Source organism: Dama dama, chromosome 25 (assembly GCF_033118175.1).
Source record: "Dama dama isolate Ldn47 chromosome 25, ASM3311817v1, whole genome shotgun sequence".
NCBI classification, from domain to species: Eukaryota; Metazoa; Chordata; class Mammalia; order Artiodactyla; family Cervidae; genus Dama; species Dama dama.
Window position 1 is genome coordinate 10,902,944 of NC_083705.1, and position 21,132 is coordinate 10,924,075.

A 21,132-nucleotide genomic window follows, 5' to 3' on the forward strand; every position below is an offset into this window, starting at 1 on the left:
TAAATCTTTGTACTGCCGTTGCCTCGTCTATGAAGTCAAGATAGCAATAACAGCCTTAAAGGATCTTGTTAGGGTTAAATGAACCATACATATTAAAGCTTAGCCTGGATCCTGGCCTACAGGTGCTCAACAAATGTTAGCTTTTATTATTGTAGATGATAGATTATAGTCCCAGGAATAATTTGCTAAATACATCCCAAAATAGAAGGAGCTGCCTCCCCATGCAATGAGTTATTTGTCAGAAAAGATGTTGACATAAGTTGTTGGTAAAGAGAAACATAATAGGGAGGGCTCAAGCACCAGACTAGAATGTGGGGAAAAGTTAGATGATCTTTAAAGAACTACTGACCTTCAGAGAAAATGAGTTTATGTTTGAATATAAGAAAACAAAGGAGTGTCAAAAAGCAAGGGCTTCAGAATTGACAGAGGAGGATCAGGGCAGCAGTCTCCCTGGGACTGGAGACAGAAAACGTGTCTTAAAGCTCTGGAGGCTACAGAAGCCCCTGAGGGAGTTTGGTGTGGGATGAGGGAGATTATGGGAGGCTGAAGTCTCTGTATCTGAGAAGGGAGGCACAAATTTTGTGATGAAGCACCACCTTTGTCCAATATTCAGTTGGGAGTTGATTGCTCTGCATTTATATACATCTCTTCCCCATCATCCTTAGCGTTTAAGGAAGTTGCCTGAAGAGTACGTGCTTTATATGAGTGGGAAGGGAGAGCTGTGGAAATCTAGGAAGATGATGAATTCTGTCTTTGAATTGACATGATGAAGGTTAAGGAAAGCTCCTGTGAAGAGGAAGATAATTCATGAGCAAACCCATTGGTGGAAGAGAGCACCTGGAGCCAGGAGAGATGGGGAAAATTGAAGCTCTCCTCCTGGCTCCAAGAAGGAATCACATGAAACTTAGAGGAGGCCGTTGGACGTACATAGGGCACAGTGTAGGAAGAGCAAGAGGACCCTGAATGTCTCTGGACACACAAGGTCAGCAGTTCTAGAGCTTTCTGGTCTCAGAATCCTTTTACAGTCTAAAAACATACTTAGAGTTCCAAAACAGATTTGGTTTATATGGGTTATATTAACCAGTGTTTACCATTTTAGGAATGAAAACTCTGAATGTTTCATTTAAATGAATTTATTTTAAAACAAATGATAGATCCATTACATGTTAACAAAAGATTATATTTTGTGCGAAATAATTACATTTTCAAAAAAGTATTGAGAAAGGGTGCATTGTTTTCCTTTTTTGCAAATTGCTTTAATGTTCAGCTTAATAGACAACAGATTTCTCATGTCTGCGTTCAGTCTTTTGTGATATCACATGTCACATAAGCTCTGAAAAATTCCACGTGTGTTGGTGAGATTGAGAGTGATAAAAGCGGGCAGTATGTAAATATTATTATGAAAATAATTTTGACCTTGCAGGCCTCCACTTTGAGAACCATTACCCTAGGGACTTCCCTGGTGGTCCAGGGGTTAAGACTCCTCCTTCCAATGCAGGGGTTGAGGGTTCAATCCTTGGTCGGGAAGCTAAGATCCCACATGCCACATGGCCAAAAAACCAAAAATATTTTTGTTTCCATTCACTCTTGTATTTTAGAGAAAGCTTTTGTACACAGAAAAATAGAGCAAATAATACAAAACACCTATGTGCTCCTCAGAAAGCACCCCTCAAAACTCATGTGTTAACATTTTGTCACATTTGCTTCATATGAACATTATAGATTTGCACATCCTCAAATACCTTGCCTCCTCTCTAGAAGCAGCATTTGGGGTCTATCAATTCCAAAAATATATTTTTTAAAAAACAGAAATATGTTGTGACAAACTCAATAAATACTTAACAAATCATTCACATTTAAAAAAAAATTTTTTTTTAAAGAACAATCACCCTAGACCATGGTGAATTTCTTCATGCCTTTCTGATTTTGATTTGGTCTCTTTTCCCTACATATGAAAGGGCAGTGGCTGATGAGGTATAAGATAGCTGCACTGTGATCAAATAGTATCTTTGCAAGTATGTCATATAATTCAAATTTCTCTAAATGCAAAAGATGTTGGCTATTCTTATGCACCAGCCTGTGCTGCCAATTAGCAATAGAGTGAATGCAGTCTACAACCTGCACACCCAAGGAGTTTTGAAATTAGGAGGAATTTTAGGTGAATTGTTGATGGGGGTGGGGGAGGCTAGCATTATTTCAGGAAGTCATAAAAATTGAAGTTTTAGCAATATTTTTCATTGCATTATTTTGAATTTGCATAGATCAGGTTCTTCACTGTGGAGAAGGAAGCGCTTGATAATGGTGGGAAAGGAGGGAGAAAGGGCAACAGGATGACCAGCTCCTGAGGGCAGGCACTGTGTCTGCTTCATCTCTGCCTCTCTCTGTCCTCTTGCCACTGATCTCCACCAAGCCATCTGAGTTCTGGGCGAGTGATCCAGGTACACCTCTCCAGGTGTGACTCACTGGCCCGTGAGAGAAAAGGCAAAGCAGTGCCAGCACTAGACTTTATTAGTAGAGTGTTTTTTTAAAGAACTGTGAGGGCTCTCTGCCCCCAGGCAGCCCTTATTCCAGAAACATTTTTCCGCCATGTCTGACTCCACCATGCTTAAATGCCCATTAGTTCATGCTCTTCTTGGGCTTGAAGTTCTGTGAACAGCAGGCATGTATGGGATTTGATAGAAGTAGGCCAAACTCCATTGACAGGAAGAAGGCATTTGTCTTAAGCAAAGGAAGTTCACTGTTAATAATGCATGGGGCAGTGAGGGCTGGGCATCCCCAGGTACTTTTTGCTAGAGGGTGGTGGTCTTTTCCCCTCTATGGGCTGTTGGGATAGTCTGTATTTTGGTGTATTTCAGCCCCAATGCAGGTGCATGAAAACCATAGGCAAAGAAACCCCTATAAATGAGATTCATGATGGGGATACTCTTTCTTTTTTAAAAATTAAACTTAAATTTGGGGGGAATTGTAGATTCCCATGCAGGTGTAAAGAAACACACAGATAGATCCTATGTACCTTTACCTAATTTCCTCCAAAGAAAATATCTTACCAAACTATAAGACAATATCCCAACAAGACTTCCTAGATTCAGGGGACTCTTAAGATGTCCCCAAGCCCAGAAGGAAGAAGCTCCAGGGAGTGGGGCGTTACTCCCCCTTGGAAGGATCGTCTCTAGTAAGAACCTGGCGGGTGAGAAGCTACATCAGGGACCCCTGGCTGCAAACTACAGGTGTGGGTACAGATTCCAGGTGCCCCTCCTCCCAGATCCCTGACTTGCGTCAGAACACCTTGGGGTTCCCAGGATGCAACGCTGTTCCTTACCTGGACCCTGGGGCTTCCGGTGACTGAGTCAGCTCAAGAATCACAGACCAGGCTCTGGAATCACACAGCTCAGGGCTCAAGTCCCCGTTCCTCACTAACTATCTGGTTGACCTTGGCCAATGACCTCTTAGAGCCTCAGTTTTTCATAATATACAGCACTCACCGTGTGTCAGTCACTCTTCTAGGAACATTATACAATAACTCATTTAACACTAACAACCCTCAAATGGGAAATATTATTATTAGTTCTTATGTTGCAAGTGAGGAAATTGAGGCAGAGAAAGGTTATTTGCCCAAAGCCACACAGCTAGGGAATAATACAGTTGAATAATTATCTGAAGCCAGTCCACACATATAACCTCTATCCTATGTTGCTTCTCCTTACCTATGAGGTGGGTTCAGTAATACTCACTGAATTTTTATGAGGCAAACTTCTTAGCATTGTGCCCAGCATGGAATAAATAAGCAGCAAAAAATGCTAGTTAACATTAGTGTTGGTATAATTTCCTCTGGAAGTTTTTGAATATTCATTCCTTATTATCGTTACTAAGAACAGCCTCCATTTTGACCACCTAGTATGTGTCAAGCCCTCATTCAGCTCTCCCAACCGCCCAAAAGGGGGATTCTTTCTTTTATAGATGAAACAACTGAGAAAGAGAGAGATGCGTCTGGTGGAAGTGGAGGCAGGACTCACTCCCAGGGCTGCACCTGGACTCACAGCTCCAGGAGGACTTTCAGAGACGCCAGCCTAACTTCAAGTCCAGCTGAGGACTTGACCTGAAAAAGGCGTTGATTCGTTCCCCAAAGTCCGGGGACAGGACCGTGGTTCTCTGCACCAGTGGTTCCCATGCTCAAGCACACAACAGAGTCCCCTGCAGCCGCTGCTAAAACGCAGAGTGCTGCCCGGCCCCTGGGGACCCCACCAGCCACTCCCCACCCGCGCCTTGTGGCTCCTGGCTCAGTGGGTCGGGCGGGGGGCCTGGAATGTGCCTTTCTCACAAGCCGCCAAGAACGCTGGTGCAGGGACCACACTTTGAGACAGCCTGCTCTAGCACAAGCTTTGGAGTGGTGGTGGATCTACGACAGCTGCCCCCAGTTACCCCTTCCCGAGTCTGAGACTGGCTCCCCCTGCAGGGTCAGCGCCCTGTATTTTTTTTTTGGCTGCTCTGGGTCTTCATCTCTGTGCGTGGACGTCTTTAGTTGTAACGAGTGGGTGATCCTCTCTGGTGCTGCGTGGGCTTCTTGTTGCCGTGGCTTCTCTGGTTGTGAGCACCGGCTTTAGCCCCTGGGCTGAGTGGCTTATGGGCTCTAGAAAGTGGCCTCAGTGGTTGTGGTGAACAGGTTCAGTTGCCCAGCAGCATAAGGAATCTTCACATACCAGGGATCGAAACTGTGTCTCCTGCTTTGACATTGCTTAACCACTATTGAGCCACCAGGGCAGTCCCAGGTGCCTTGTATTTAATCCACGCGGAAAATCATCAATCCCCATCTCTGTGTTTGCCTCCCCTCTATTCAGGATTCTTAAATTTGTGTGTTCTCAAAAGTCTGTGCCTTAGGTACACCTATGGCTGATTCATGGTGATATATGGCAGAAACCAACACAACACTATAAAGCAATTATCCTCCAATTAAAAGTAAATATTAAAAAAAAAAAGCCTGTGTCTGATTGGAGTTCAACCTATCCCCTAGGTCACTTCCACCTGCTTGGTGATGGGGAGATCACCCCTTCAAACTTTTTCCCAAAATTACATCTGCTGTTACTGTCCTGATTAAAAATAAACACAGTGAAACCAAGCCTTTCTATTGTTGAAAATTTTAAAAAGTACAAAAAATAAAAGGAAGGAAGAAAATTACAATTAATAAATCCCACTGTTAAAGTTTTTTATGTATGTTAGTATCATTTCCTTATAGCCTATATGTTTTGTATATATTTGATTTTTTGAGGTATAATCAATATATAAGATTATATTAGTTTTCAAGTGTGTAACAAAATGATTCAATATCTGTATGTATTACAAAATCATCACCACAAAAGGTTCTAGTTAACATCCATCTCCACACATCGCGACAGTTTTTTTTCTTATGATGAGAGCTTTTAAGATCTACTCTCTTAGCAACTTTCAAATATGCAGGAAAGTATTACTAATTATTGTCACCATGTTGTAGTTATATCCCCATGAGTTTAAGACTGGAAGTTTGTCCCTATATTTGTTAATATTGGCATGAGAAAGTATACAGATCTGAGAATGCTGAAAACAAGCAATGTCCCACTAATGAATGTGCTGTTGTTTTCACTTTGGAATTCAAAGAAGGAATGGAGGCTTGTCAGGGAGCGCTTCCTAGGAGGGACCAGCAGGTCTTTGAGACAACCTCCGAGACGCAGGCACAGAAGTAAGAACCATTGGCATCAGTCCAGTGGACAGTGGAACCGCAGAAAACAGATTGGAGTCAGTTGAGTGGGGTCAGCGATGGAGAACCATCACGGTTGACCTTCAGTTCCCCTGGGTCCTGAGGAGCCACTGAACAGTCTTGAGCAGGAAATGACTTAACTAAGGGATTTCCTGAAGGCCATCTGTGCAGCAGAAGGCAGAGCACTGGAGGGTGAGGGAGCGAAGGCAGCAGAGGGAGCATGGGACCCAAGCGGGAGCGGCCCCGGGGTCCATCCAGGCCCCTGTGGCCCGAGAGGTGACGGGGCGCGCGTGGATCTACCTCTGGGCTGCCAGGATGGACAGGGACTGGTTGATCTTCACCATGATGATAATGAGCAGGCCGCCGGTCAGCAGGAAGGTGGGCCAGAAGAGCGAGAAGAGGAGGCTCTGGGGCCCATAGAGGCGCCGGTACAGGACGCTGCTCTCGTTCTCCCGAGTCGTGGCGAAGCAGAAGAAGTCCTGGTGCTCGTGGAACCTGGCTCTGACCTTCTCCACGTCAGCCCGGGCCACTTGGTAGTTGTCCAGGCTGCTTGGGATGTAGGAGCACTGTAGGGAGAGTCAAGGGCATGCGCGGGGTTGAAGCCCCTGTTTCTGGGGGCCTGGTGTGGAGTAAAGGAAAACAGCAGCTTTGGGTTTGAGCACCTGAGTGGGCTCAAGACTGCCCAAAGCTTGGCAGGCTGCACGCTGCGTGGCTCGAGGGGGTGCCTACACAGTGCTGGCTGGGAGACGGCGGCCTTGGAGCCGTCCAGGATGCACACTGCGCCAGGGAGGCGGGGACCCAGCTGGAGCCCCAGCTCTGCCCCCAGCACTTGCAGCACTCAGTCGCTCAGTCATGTCCAACTCTGTGTTACTGCATGGACTGCAGCCCTCCGGGCTCCTCTATCCATGGGATTCTCCACGCAAGAATACTGCATTGGGTTGCCATTTGCTCCTCCAGGGGCTCTTCCCACCGCAGGAATTGAACCTGTGTCTCCTGCACTGCAGGAAGATTCTTTACAGCTGAGCCACTGAGGAACCTTAGGCTAATTGCTTAACAGGGCTTCCCTGGTGGATCAGATGGTAAAGAATTTGCTTGTAATGCAGGAGACTTGGGTTCGATCCCTGGGTCAGGAAGATCCCCTGGAGAAAGGAATGGCAACGCACTCCAGTATCCTTGCCTGGTGAATTTCACGGACAGAGGAGTCTGGCAGTCTACAGTCCATGGGGTGACAAAGAATTGTCACAACTGAGATACTAACACACACACTGAGCCTTGATGTCTTCATCACTTAAGTGGGTTAACAGCAGTATCTTTTTCAAAGGAGTTTATTAAAGAACTTCAAACTTAGCTGTCTAAGAAGACCAACAGGAGACATAGGCTGAGTGGGCTCTGTATTTGGATTCAGGGCAGAGATCATACACTCAACTGCCTACAAAGCTCACACAGGTAACATCCACAAGTGAAGTAGTGAGGGAGTAAGATGACAGGCGCCAACTAGCACTTGCCTTGGTGCCAGGGAGAACTGGCAGGGTGTGGTGGCGCCTGGGGTGAGGGAGAGAGCCAGACACACCCAGCCTGGCAGTCACCACCCCATCTGGACGACGGGTGCTGCGCCATCCAGAAGACCCACTGCAGCCAGGCCTCCAAAATAGTAAGAGAAGCCCAAACGCCAGATTTTAATGTGGACTCTCATAATTTTAAAATAGTGGCGAAAATTTGAATTGAAAACTCTATGAGGTCTAACTCTGTGTGAGCAAAACCTAAGATGTTGGCCAGCTGGTATTTGACACTGGGATTCAAAGGAAAGAGAGAGTGCATTTAAAAGAGCTGTGTGCAGACAGAGCCCGGTATATGTTTAATTCTGACACTGATCACTGTAATTAGGAACCTTGCGGCCTGGAAAGATGAGTTCCAGCTGGAAAGCCCTGCAGAGAAGGCATGAAGGAGAGACCCTGGCTTTATCTCTCTTCTGTCCTGGGAGGTCTGCACGTGGCTTACGTGAGCCTCCAGCAGATGTTCGGCAAGGGTGGTCCCCCCACAGCTCCCGCAGCAGGCCACCTGGAGGGCTGGCCACAAGCACAGGCTCCCTGCTCACTCTGAATCTCTGAGGAGGGGGCTCAGCAATCTGGAGACTCCTTCAGGCACTGAAGTTTGAGGACCACTGCCCTATACAATCATGTCAAAGGAGTCAAAATGAGAGAGAGTATCGGGCCGGCTTCTCCCCGGGCCTGGGTTATTCCCTGGATTTGAGTGAGGTCCGGCCCCGAGGCTGCCTGCCCTGACAGCAGCACTCAGTCCAGCAGTAGAGGTGATGGTTACACTGCGGCTCTGACAGCCTGGAGAGAGGGTGGAGCTGCATCCAGATGCAGGTCCACATCGCAGCCAGCCGGGGAGCAGCTGAGCCTGGGGAGCCGCTCTCTCCTGAGGAATCTGGCATTCAGACTTGTTGGGGACTCTAAGGTCCTAGCCTTGCGTTAGTTGCTCAGTCGTGTCCATCTCTTTGCAACCCCATGGACTATAGCTCACCAGGTTTCTCTGTCCGTGGGGTTTTCCAGGCAAGAATATTGGCGTGAGTAGCCATTTACTTCCCCAGGGGATCTTCTCAACCCAGGGATGGAACCCAGGTCTCTTGCATTGCAAGCAGATTCTTTACCATCTAAGCTACCAGAGAAGCCCAGTGTCCTAGCAGCAAGTGGATCCCGAATCCTGAGCTGAGAGGGCCTGGCTCAAGTCTCCCCACTGCCTCTGACTGTGACCTTGGTTAACCTAGCCAACTGGGTTAGGATGGAGTGGGTTGCCATGCCCTCCTCCAGGGGATCTTCCTGACTCAGGGATCGAACCTGCGTCTCTTATGTCTCCTGCATTGGCAGGCGAGTTCTTTACCATTAGCACCTGTTGTCTAAAGGATCTTAAATGATCCAGCCTCTTTCTCAAGCCCCATGGTGACACTGTCCTCAGTGCAGACCCTGGAAAGGAGCTTAGAACCTCTCAGGCTAAGTCTCATGAGATAAACCAAGAGTGAGCTAGTGACCTCCTTCCTCAGCATAGAGGGGGAGACAGCCTTGCACGTGCCACTCCAGAAGACACCCAGCCATCCTGAAGCACCTGCTCCTGGCACTACAGAGCTGAACAGAGGTGGGAAGAGCAGCTGGTACACCACCCTGCTGTTTGCAACGCCATGAAGGCCCCTCCCCCGTCACACCAGTGCAGCAGGCTGCCTTTAGCACCACTCCTGGGGGCGCCTGGGTGCTACCGGGGGAAAGATTGAACATGTGGTGGTGGCCGTGCTGTCTCTCCGAACCCAGCAGGCAGGTCTCAGGCTTCTGAGAGCCCATTCGGGGGAAGATCTGACCTCAAGTTCCTCCGAGCTGGCAGCCTGCAAACCAGCCCCTTCCCAACTCCCATCGCACCAGTGACCACTTCTGCTTGTCTTTGAAAATTTACTTCTTGATCCTGGGGATAAATCAGGGGCCCCTGGATGCCAAAGAAGAGGCAGAATCCTGGGAGGAGCTGATTCAGGCGGGTCCGGAGGCCCTAGCTGCATCTGGTATGGCTGAGTCATGCTAGTGACGACAGAACAGCCAGGCCCCCTTGCCTGCCCAGACCCACTTCACCAGGAGCTCCCAGCACTGTTCACCATCCCACCATCCCCCCAGCCACCCTGCCCATTACCACCCCATCAGCTGCCGAGTTCTGAGTGTCAGCATCCATCCTTGTCCCAGCTCTGTCCCAACTACGGTGGCCCCCACCTCTCTCCCTATGGAACCCCACACTCCTCCACATCATTCTGATCATGGGGCCAGCACCCCACACCTTTTAAAGACTCCCAGTTGCTCACAGCAATAATTCCCAAGGAAACTTAGAATGACCTGGAAAGTGCAGAGATTCTGCTTCAGTGGGTCTGGTGTAGGACCCTGGTTTTGCTAAGACCCCCAGGAGGACCTAACACCCAGAGTTGAGGAGCCCCAGCTTCCCTGATCACATTTTAATTCTACAGTCTGGTAGTCCTTGGCAGAAAAGAGACACACAGCCTGTACAGCCCAGAATATAATTAGTATTTCCTTTCTTTATGGTTTGCATGAATTTAACTCCCTGGTAATCAGTAGAACTTCCCCTAGGAAATGGTGAATGCTATTAGGAGTTGCAAATAACTTTGCTTCCTGTTAAAGCCAGCGCCAGGAGCTTTACTTGGAGTGAACTTAGTTCCCAGCAAAGCTCTGGCCTTTGATGAAAATGTGAAGGAGCTTCATGTGTCCCCAGCTCAGGTCGATGAGAGACCACCCTGACAGAATCAGTCTCTTTAAAACTGTGCCTATTACATCAACCCTGGGTCCTTGGCATTTGCTCTGCATGTTTGCTGGGCTACACAGCTACAACTAACCGTCACGTCTCATGTGGTTGAATCAGCGTGGTGTTTTGTAAAATGGTGATTGTGGATAAGGTTAGCCCTTCCCCATCTTTTCTTCCCAATCTCCTTCCTTCGGTTGAACTGTTAAAGCTCAAAAAAAAAAAAAAGAAAAAAAAAAAATCCTGACTGAATATAAACATCTAACCCCATTCTCTATAAAATGGTTGCTTCCATACCTGTGCTATGTCAGTGTCTCATGCTGGAGTTAAACCTCCTCTCCTACTGTGCTGTGCATGCTGCTTCTCTCAGACATCCTTGAAGACTGTCTTTTGAGCAAAAAAAAATTTCAGTAAAATGTTTTCAGTAGTATTTTTTTAATATGAGAACTAATTACCTTCAATAATGTGTAGCATTCTTCATTAAAGTTTTGCTTCTTTCAAAAAACAACAACAAAAAAGAAAAACTACCCCAAAAACCCATTTTAATTGCACACGTTGGTGGTGTGGAGGGCCTCTGGGAACAGACCCTAAGCTGCCTCTGAAGCTTTTTCTCGCTATGCCCCTCCCTGTAGCATTTTCTATGCGGGGGTTGGAATCCTGTATCTCCCCACCTTCCTTCCCCAAACCGTGTTCTCTGTGTCCCCTTGACACGTGTGCCCACCTCTGCATTTCTGTGTAAGCAGGACCTGCCTGATTTTAACACCAGTGGCTTTCTGACACCCTCACCTCACTGTTCTTCTCTATGGCACTGAGCCCTCTCTGCTCGGTATTATTTCACGTACGAGCTCTCTTCTCTTGAACCCAACCCCTAACACAGGAAATGATGGTTGAATGAATGAATGCATGAAAATGGGTCAACTTGTGTTTCCTACAGAAAGGACTTCAGTGGTAGATTTGGAGGTGTGACACTGGGGGCATTGAGAGGCAGTGATAGAAAAGCTTTCCAAGTGTTGGCCTCTAAAGGTTGCTCCAGACGTGGGCCTCTGGCCTCCTAGAGTGGGCAGTCAGGGAGTCACAGGGGTTCTTGTATATGAGGTCAGCTCTGGGTCTGGCTTCTCATCTGACCCACATTACAGAATGAAATAAGAACACTACCAGTTGCTTCCTCTGAGTGCCTGCTGTCCAGCCAGCATCAAGATTGGCACATTATACACAGTCCTTGACTTCATAGCAGCACTTCGATTAACAGAAACTGGGGCTTGGCGGGGCCGAGCCCCCATCACACAGCCAGTCGATGGCGGGTCTGTCGGACTCCAGCACAGAAGGGCTAAAGCTGGCTGGGCCTCAGACCAGCTGTGGCCCGTGGTCAACTGGGTTTATCCTTTTCCAGTCTCCACTCTCCTCCAGAGTGGGGCTCGGGAGCCAGCTGGGGACAAGCACACACCCACCAGGGTCCAAAGGACGCGTCCTCACTCCCCACCCCAGTCAGTACCTGCTGGTTCTGGTCCCGGGTGTCCTCCGTGTGGTACAGCACGGCCCAGCGGCCCACGGCTGACACGTTGACCCACAGGCATGGGTACTGGGGCACCCTCTTGCCCTCCAGCTCCTCCTGGTCCCTGATGTTGGTCTCAATCAGGTGACACGTGGATTCCTGGGTCCACACGCTGGGGAGACCACGCACACACAAGCACATCTCAGGACACGGGTGGCACAGGGCGCCCAGCACAGACCCAGAGAGACTCAGGACCAAGACCCATTTGCCGTAAGCAACCAGCACTAAAGGAGCATGACCTGAGTCCCTGGGTCCCGGGGAGCAATCATAACATCAGAGTATCAGTTTTTTGGCCTCTTGGACAATATCTACATAAACTGGCCCGGCCCCCACTGCTCACCCCAAACCCTGGTTAGATTTAAAGATTCTCACATCCAAATCACACCCCAGAACAAGTAAATCAGAATTTCTAAGATGGGTGGATGTGCTTTCAAAACTCTTTGCAGTGACTCTGGTCTGCAGCCAGACCTCAGACCCCTTGTCCACACCATCTTCATCTTGCAGAGGGTGGACGAGAAGCTCAGAGAGGTCAAGTGACTTTGCTAAGGGCACACAGTGCCTGAAGCCAGGTCTGGATGGTTTCAGAATCTGTGCCCCTTCCCTTAAAAAGAGTAGATGGAGGAGGAGCTTGATTTGTGCCCAGCTGGGGAAGATAGTAGAGATGGCACTGAACCCAGAGAAAATGTCTTGGAGGCACATGGCCACTCTGAGCAGTGCCTTACTCAGTAAGATTCCAGCCTGGAAATCCAGCACCGTAAAAAGTAAGGCAAGAGCAGACCCAGGAGAAACTGACAGGCTCTTCAACACATCAGCAAATCAATGACTCATCTCCATCTATCAGGCAGGGGACACATTACCAGACAGAAGGGGGCTGTCGGTCGCTGGAACGTGCCCAGAGGCAAGGGTCTGAGATTTATCCTAAGTCAGGCTGAGAAAACTGAGCGTATTCATTCTCATTAGAGCATGGATCAGGAACTTTCCAGTCTTTCCTTTAACAGCTCACGTGATTGACATGTCAGAGAGCAAAGACATGGGACATTCTCTGAGATTCCAGAGCAGAGCTCCAGGGGAACAGATTTTAGCTCAATGTAGACACTTCCTACTTATCAGTGCATGCTAAGTCGCTTCAGTCTTGTCTAACTCTTTGCGACATTATAGACCATAGCTTGTCAGCCTCCTCTGTCCACGGGATTCTCCAGGCAAGAATACTGGAGTGGGTTGCATGCCCTCTTCCAGGGGATCTTCCTGACCCAGGAATCGAACCCCTGTCTTCTGCATTGGCAGGCAGGCTCTTTACCACTGGTGCCACCTGGAAAGTCCCCTACTTATCAGAAAGGCCCTCAAATGAAATGGTATGTATAGTTGAGGTGGTAAGCTCCCCGTCACTTGAGATATACAACATGATGATAGATGCCAGACCCTTAGGGGAGAGGCTGGAGGGTGGGAACAGGCCTGGGAGTACGGTACCTTTTCTGATAGAGGGGCAGCACAGTTGTGCCTAGGATGTAGTAGGTGATGACTGCGCCCACTACCATGGCCACTCCCAGGCAGAGGGCTCGAGTCTCTCCCCGCTTCTGGGCCATCACCAGCTTCTTTCCCATGGCCACTGGGGACAGCAGACATTTCTAGGATCACAGAGGCAAACAGACATGAGATCAGCATAGGTGACAGGTGAGAGGAGAGAGTGATCAATTTTCAACATCATCTCTATTTTCAATATAGGGCTTGGAAAACTCAGAGGGCTTTTTGACCCCATTTAAGCCTTCCACCAGCTCTGAGAGGCAAGTATCATCACCACCATTCTACAGATGAAGGACTTGTGGCTCAGAGAGGTAAAGTGACTTGCGCAAAGTCACACAGTGTGTGACAGGCTCAATAATAGCCCTCAGGATTCTCATGTTCTCAGCCCTAGGATCTGTGACTGTTACTTTACATGGCAAAGACTTTAAATTAAGGATCTCGAGATGGGGAGATTATCCTGGACTATTCACGTAGACCTAAAGGTAACCACAAGGATCTTTACAAGAAGGAGGCGGAGGGAGATGAGACACAAAAGAGAGAGGGCTGTGACCAGGGCGGCTGAAGCTGGAGTGATGCGGCCATATACCAGGGGGTTGGCAGCTCCCTGAAGCTGGAAGAGGCAGGGAACTATGCGTTGTCCTCTGCAGCCTCTGGAGGAGTGCAGCCCTGCTGACCCCTTGACTGGGCCTTGCCGGCATCCTGCTGACTTTGAACTTCTGCCTCCCAGAACCGTGTATGTGTAGATTTCTACTGGGGCCACCGAGTTAGTGCTAATTCGTTAGAGCAGCGATAGGAAACTAATACAGGAAATAAACTGTTACTGGAAGTAGCAGAGGGGGAATATCCGTGCATGTCCTCCAAGGACACTTGTCTCAGAGAAACTTGGAGCCAAAACAGTCTCACGGGACACCCCAGGGGTGCACTGGATAAGATTCCACCTGCCAGCGCAGGGGACGATCCCTGGTCCGGGACAATTCCACACGGCGTGGAGCCACTCAGCCCGTGAGCCACGGCTACTCAGCCCATGTGCTGCAACCACTGAAGCCCACGTGCTCAGAGCTGCTCCACGAGAGAAGCCACTAAAGTGAGAAGTCTGTGCGCTGCAACCAGGGTAACCCCCACACGCCACGACCAGAGAAAGGCCTCAGACAGCAACAGTGACCCAGCACAGTCAAAAGTTAATTAACTTAAAAAAAAAAAAAAACCAGTCCCACAGCAGGGCTGGTTGGGCAAGGGTTAGCACGCAGAGAAGGGGCAGCAGGTCCGCCAGAGGGCAGCCAAGACATCGGGGCGACAGGAGGGGTTTCAGCCATGGGGATCCTGAAACAGCCACCTCCCTGCTTTCTGCAAGGGCAGGAGGCATCACGTGGCCTCAGCAGCTGCTCTCTTACCTGGGGACCTGAGCCCCCGAGCCCAAGCAGAATGGCATCAGTGATGAGCGGCTTCCTGCCTCCCTGCGTCTTGGGCCTGAAGCCCTTCATCCTTCTCCTGGGACCTGCCTCTCCCAGAGCAAGCAGCCCCGCCCTCCCTGAACACCCACAGGAGGGTCACTCTTGTCCCCCATGCGCCTCCTGGAGCCAGAGGTGCCCAGCTTCGGTACTGGTATGGACTTCCCATGCAGTCAGTGAACTGCCCTGTAGCCTTCAGTAAATTCCTTTGTTGTTGCTTTTTGTTCGCTGCTTATGGTAACATTTGTACCAAAGATAACAGGGCCATGGGGCCTTTCTCTGTAACCCCTGAATTAGGGGAAATATTAGTGAGATATCAGGAAGGACTTTATTTTCCCTGCCAGGTCCCTAAGGTAATCAACATTATTTTTATGAATGAGTGAGTATTCCCGAGATAGGCATTATTAATTCAAAGGGATTTTCAACAAAGTGTCTTATTTTCTACTCAACTTCTCTTCTATTAAGTTGCTTCGAGTGTCCAGTCGGAGATCTCCACCCTGTTTCTTCCCCACTCCAGTAGTCCCCGGTCCCCCACTGCCCTAAAAAGGAGACTCCAACATCAGATACCAAGGTTACAGCTCTGTCATGCCCTCCAAGGTGATTAACAGGGATGATACCCAATGATGACTTTTTCTCCCACATTTGGGAGAATGTACATTCTAACAGAGACACTACAAAGTCACAAAGGAAAAATATTCTCTTGACAGTGAAAGACATTCTATTCAATTCCTTTTCCTATTACTTTTGTCCTTCTGTCCTTCCGTCTTGTGGGAAATGGAACAGCCCACATCATGATTTACCTAGGGCCAGTCTAATAAGCCCACACATGCTTTTACAGGCTAAAGAATGCAGCCACCTAGGGATGGGCAAAAACCCTACACAGCCTTCCTTCCCAGGGCTGTCTGGGGTCACTGGTGCCTGGCACCAGCCCTGGGACTGTGGAGCGCACGTCTCTGGGGTCCACACAGAATCACGCCTCGGAGGAGGACCTAGGCTGAGTGCCCGCAATAGAACCAGTCCTTTCCTGGGAGAGTCAGAGCATCCTTGAGACTGGGAGGGGCGTGTGGTGGGGGGAACTGGTGCTGCCCTGCCTTCTCAGGGACACTGGCCCGTCTGCCACATCATAGCACCCCCTCCCCCAGGACCCCCAGTGTGCCAGGTCTGGGCACTCGGGAGGAAAGGAGATAAAGCAGTGTGGACCCAACCACTTGTTCAGATCCCTCCTGTCTGCAATGCTCTAGTGAGACTGTCACCCACCCCAAGGGAGGGGGCTAGCAGAGTTTTGGTAAATCCTCCTAACATCACACAGGATAAAAGAATAGGTGAGGATGTGAATATGGATGTAGTCCTAAGTTTCAACATCCATAGTGAGAACCTTTAGGCAGGAGGAAGGGTGGGAACCGCTGAGACCCCCTGAGGTCTGCCCAGGAAGAAGTGGGCTGCAGCTGTAAAATGGGGGATTTCAGCTAGACTCGAAGGAGAACTCCTCAGTTGAGAACTGCTAAATATCTCTGGACTTTTGAGATATAGTTCTCCATTTGGAAATGTCACTGGAGGCCTGGGGTGGATTGAGGAAAGGTGAAGAAGGGCCAAGCAAGGTGGGATTTTGGGGGGTCCTGAGTAACCCGATATTTGGATTGACATCTTTTTCAGGGCATCGAAGACAATGTTTCAGGGTCTAGAGGAGTGAGGGACAGGGGGTGTTCTTCAGGCATGGGAACAAATCCTGACTTTGCCACCTAGCAGCCTGTGACTATAAAACAAGCATGATAGTGCCTGCTTTCGAGAGTCTGATAAAGATCAAATGATGTACCAGACATCACATTGCCTGGCCCAACGCAAGCCCTCAATAAATATTAACTGTTACTATTAACAAAGAAAACCCTGAAGCTTGGATCAGAAGTCCTCAGCGCTCTTGCTGGGTCTGTTTCTGCCCCACCCCTCCCCTGGTGACAAGTGCCAGGGCTGGTCCTGATCTTCAGGCTGCTGCCCTCTGGCTGCTCTGCAGGCTGAGACAAGGGCCAGGGCACTGAGCCACTACAGGGACGGGGCCAAGGAGCCCCCATTCCACCTCCAGCCCCCTGCAGGCCTCCAGACCACGGGCCCGGCAGTTCCAGTCCTGTGTGACTTAACCTCAGCTCCTCTGGAGCCCAGAGTCCTGACGGCCAGCCCCTCGAGGAAGGGAGTTCCCACTGCCGGCCCCCCTCAGCGAAGGTCTCCCCTCTGTCCCCAGTCTCTTCCCCAGTGTCCTTGACCTCGGTACTCACAGTCTCCTGGGTGCCCTGCGAGTCTTCGGCAGACCCTTTTCTGCCTGGTCCCCAGCCCCCACCCCAGAGAGGCTGCCTGAGCTGCAGCAGGAAGTTTGGGCTCCCAGCCCGTCTCTGGGGAAGCGGCCTTTGGTTCTCGTCTGAGACGGGCCTCCATGCCCAAACATGGTCAGGTCTGAGCACACAGCCCCAGGACACAAGCTTGAGAGGGCAGGTACCCAGCCCAGGGGCTGGCAGCTATTACCCAGGCCCCTGCCCTGCGATTCCCAGAATCTACTGGGCAACAGGCTTCAAACCACAGACATCAAATCTGAGCAGCCAGGAAAGACCATCTCGGTATATTTGGAGACATTTCTTCTTCACTTAATCTCTCTGGGTTGGCAGAGAAGTCTGGGATGGGAAATGAGTTTCTTTTTGCCGACAGAGGGGAGGGAGGAGGAGTGGAAGCTCTAAGGGGTGGGGCTCATCAGCAGCTGGAGGGGCTGGCATTTCCAACTCGCCCAGCAGCCAAAACCCTCAGCCTTTGACAACTGTGTACTGTGTGACCCCGGGCAGGTCACGATGCCTCTCTGAGCCTCTTGGGATTTTTAAACCTTACTTTGTACAGAGTAGTGATGAGAGTTAGAAATAGTGGAGGATTGGGGCAGGAAAAGAGAAACTCACCTTTTAAAGACCAACCAAGGAGAAGCTGGGAGCAGTGAGAATTTCACAGCTGTTTCCAGCCGGCCAGGTCTAAGAAGAGCCTGATTGGCCCGGTGGCCTCCCAGTGGTCAAACTGTACAGTTTGGGCACATGGGCAGAGATTTGCTCCCATCAATAGAAGAGACAAGTGAGCAATAACATTTGAAGGTAAAAAGATACTTCCGTCTACGCTTTCATCCTTAAAGTGGTTGTTGGAAGGATTAAAAAGCAGCGACAAAAATAAACACGAGCATAGGGCCTCCCCTAAGTATCAGACATGATCCTAGCATCTCTGCCCCTCACTTTACTCAATGGTCAGTTGGAGAAACTGAATCTGAAGCTCAGAGGCCTAACATTACTCATCTACAGTGAGCCTGCTCTAAGTGCGGGCTGCGTGTATGCATGCATGCGTGTGCGTGTGCAGTTGTATCTGACTCTTTGCAACTCCATGGACTGTAGCCCACCAGGCTCCTCTGTTCATGGAATTCTCCAGGCAAGAATACTGGAGTGGGTTGCCATTTCCTATTCCAGGGGATCTACCCAACCCAGGGTTAGAACCCGGTCTCTTGCATTGCCAGGCAGATTCTTCACCACTGAACCACCTGGGGAGTCCTAAATGCAGGAGCCAGATTCAAAGCTGGTCCTTCCAGATTACAGAGCCAGGGCTCTCTCTACTGAGCCTGGTGCGGCTCTAAGACCTAAAAGCTCACCTCTGTTACAGACACCCGCCGCTTGATATTCTAGAGGTCACATGAGTGCCCCCAGCTCCTGGGGAGGTGGGCACAGCTCAGCCCTGCCACCTGAAAGAGTTCTAGCCCCTCCTCACTTCTGCCTCTGTTGCTATGAGACAACCAGCCCATCGGGCCATAAAACGAGAGCAGTGCTCAGGCCCCTAAACTCTCCCCAGCGGTGAGCTCCCTTCCCCAACCCCTTTTCCTAATTGAATCCTATTAACAGGAGAGTAAATCGTCTGTTTAATGGGCATCATAGCCAAGGGGGTGTCTAAAGGCCTCAGACCTTGCAGATGCAGCATTGACAATGAAGGACATCGCCCAGAATGAATCCCCAGAGGGGTGATTTTCCAAGATGGTCCTGGCCCACGCAGGAGCCAGAAGATTCCTACCCGCGACCTAGTGCAAAAATGCTGGTCCTTCTTTTTCCTCTGGGAGAGAGACCCTCAGTACAACAGACAGCCTTTTAAAAGTACAGCTAACGGGCTACATGCTTGTAACTGACTAAAGGTATAAGAGGTATTAAGAGTTACACATTTGGACTTTAAACAAATACTAGCCTTCTTCCCAAGGTACTCTCCCCTTGGAAGATGGGAACAGACAGGGGCTGGTATATCCTTCTGCTGCATCGAAGCAAACTCTTGCCAAACTGCTTCAACATGCCTCCCTCTTGAGGGTGTGTGGGTGGAAACCCTGCTCCCTGGCTGGCTGTGGGGTTTGTGTGGGGCAGATGATTGTAGGTGGAAGGAAGGAAATAGTGATGCTACAGTGATAAAGACTGGTGCTCTGCGTTGGCACAGAAGGTTAGAGATCACAAAATTCCTTGCCCGACTTCAACCTTCCAACAACCCCGCAGGTTCACAGTCATATTCAGGTAGAGCTCGTCCTACCCTTTTTATAGAGGGGAGGGTGGTCATTGAGGTTCAGAGACTTTAAATATACTGCCCAAGGCAAGTACTTGGCCTCTCTGAGCCTCAGTTGGTCCATCTCTAGAATGGAGATATGTATAGCTAGTCCCTCAGTGTTTTTTGAGGAATAAGAGATCATCTAAGCTGCCTGACACACGACATGGCAGATTGCGTTTTCCTGGGATGGTGCACCAGTGTGCATCCCATCCCACGAGCTCTCCTCTGAGCATGACAGCAACACACCTCCATCAGGAGGGTGCTTCTTTGTCTGCCCCCCTTCAGCCTGGCAGAGGTTGTAACTGCCTTGCCAACAGAATGTGCTGGAGTGACACTGATTCCCAAGGTTAAGTGGTGAACAGTGGGGTGGCTTTCACTGGACACTCTCTTGACACTCTTCTTCTTGGTGAAGAAGCCAGCTGACAGCCCAACTCAGTTCTCAGCCAACGAACAGCACCTCCCAGACATGTGTGCGAAGGAGCCTGCAGATGACTCCAGCCCCCAGACTTCAAGTCCCCCAGTCCAGGCCTCAGACGTCACCCACCCATCCTGTACCCTCTATGAATTGCCCATCCACAAAATACATGGACATGTTAAATGGTTGCTTTAGGCCCCTATGTTTTGAGATTTGTTATGCAGCCATAATAACTGGGACATGTTGGAAGTGACTTAGGAAGGGAACTGTTATTGTTGCTGGTGATGGTGGTATTATAGAACCAGGCGTTAAAAAGCTTGAGATTGTTGTGTGACGTGTATGCGGAGATTTAGAAATCCTCTGTATACTCTTCTATCAAGTTAATCACTGTTGCACAAAAAGAACAGAAGGGCAGCAATGTAGGAGAGCATTTACATCTATCAAGCATCTACTATGTGCCAGGATAGATCCACATTCGTATGCAAATATACATACACAGATGCATATATATATATGCACAAACACACATGTGAATACACACATGCACATACATATTCACATTCAGGCAGTAATACTGGAGTGGGTAGTCTTTCCCTTCTCTAGGGGATTTTCCCAACCCAAGGATCAAACCCAGGTCCCCCACATTGCAGGCGGATTCTTTACCAGCTGAGCCACAAGGGAAGCCGAAGAATACTGGAGTGGGTAGCCTATCCCTTCTCCAGTGGATCTTCCTGACCCAGGAATTGAACAGGGGTCTCCTGCATTGCAGGCAGATTCTTTACCACCTGAGCTATCAGGGAATCACATATAAGCGTACACATACTTAATACACACATATGTGCATGCACACACATACTTAATATACACACATGCATAGGAACACATACACATGTGCACACAATATGCTTGTACATGTGTACACATATCACACACATGCATGCCCACATACACACATGCATAGGAACACATACACATGTGCATGCAATATGCTTCTACATGTGTACACATATCACACATGTGCATGCCCACATACACACATGCATAGGAGCACATACACATGTGCACACAATATGCTTGTACATGTGCACGCATATCACACGCATGCGTGCCCACATACACACACATACAAATTTGCAAGCACCCGCATGTGTGCTCTGTCATATCTGACTCTTTATGACTCCATGAACTGTAGCCCATCAGGCTCCTCTGTCCATGGGATTTTTCTAGGCAAGAATACTAGAGTGGGTGGCCATCTCCTCCTCCAGGGGATCTTCCTGACTCAGGGATCAAACCCAGGTATCCCACATTGCAGGTGGTTTCTTTACAGTCTGATCCACTTGGGAAGCCCCATGTGCAAACACATTCATGTACATATATACACATAAACATATGTGTGTATATATATATGCACATGTGCAGGGGCTTCCCTGGTGGCTCAGATGGCAAAGAATCCACCTGCAATGTAGGAGACCTAAGTTTGATCCCTGGGTCAGGAAGATCCCCTGCAGAAGGAAATGGCCACCCACTCCAGTATTCCTGCCTGAGAAATCCCATGGACAGAGGAGCCCGGCGGGTCACGAGAAGTCGGATACAACTG

At 49.3% G+C, this 21,132-nt stretch overlaps 2 protein-coding genes across 3 annotated transcripts in view; one reads left to right on the forward strand and one right to left on the reverse strand.

Annotated features, from left to right (window-relative positions):
• KCNIP1 (potassium voltage-gated channel interacting protein 1) overlaps nucleotides 1–21,132 on the forward strand; it is a 402,876-nt gene that overhangs the window by 17,875 nt on the left and 363,869 nt on the right. The window lies entirely within an intron of this gene.
• On the reverse strand, nucleotides 1,118–17,170 carry KCNMB1 (potassium calcium-activated channel subfamily M regulatory beta subunit 1). Its single transcript, XM_061129440.1, has 4 exons — nucleotides 16,804–17,170; nucleotides 13,035–13,192; nucleotides 11,508–11,679; nucleotides 1,118–6,294 (listed from the first exon to the last, which is right to left on the reverse strand). The coding sequence occupies exons 2-4, from the start codon at nucleotides 13,166–13,168 to the stop codon at nucleotides 6,025–6,027; spliced, it is 576 nt and encodes a 191-aa protein (XP_060985423.1). The 5' UTR covers nucleotides 13,169–13,192; nucleotides 16,804–17,170; the 3' UTR covers nucleotides 1,118–6,024.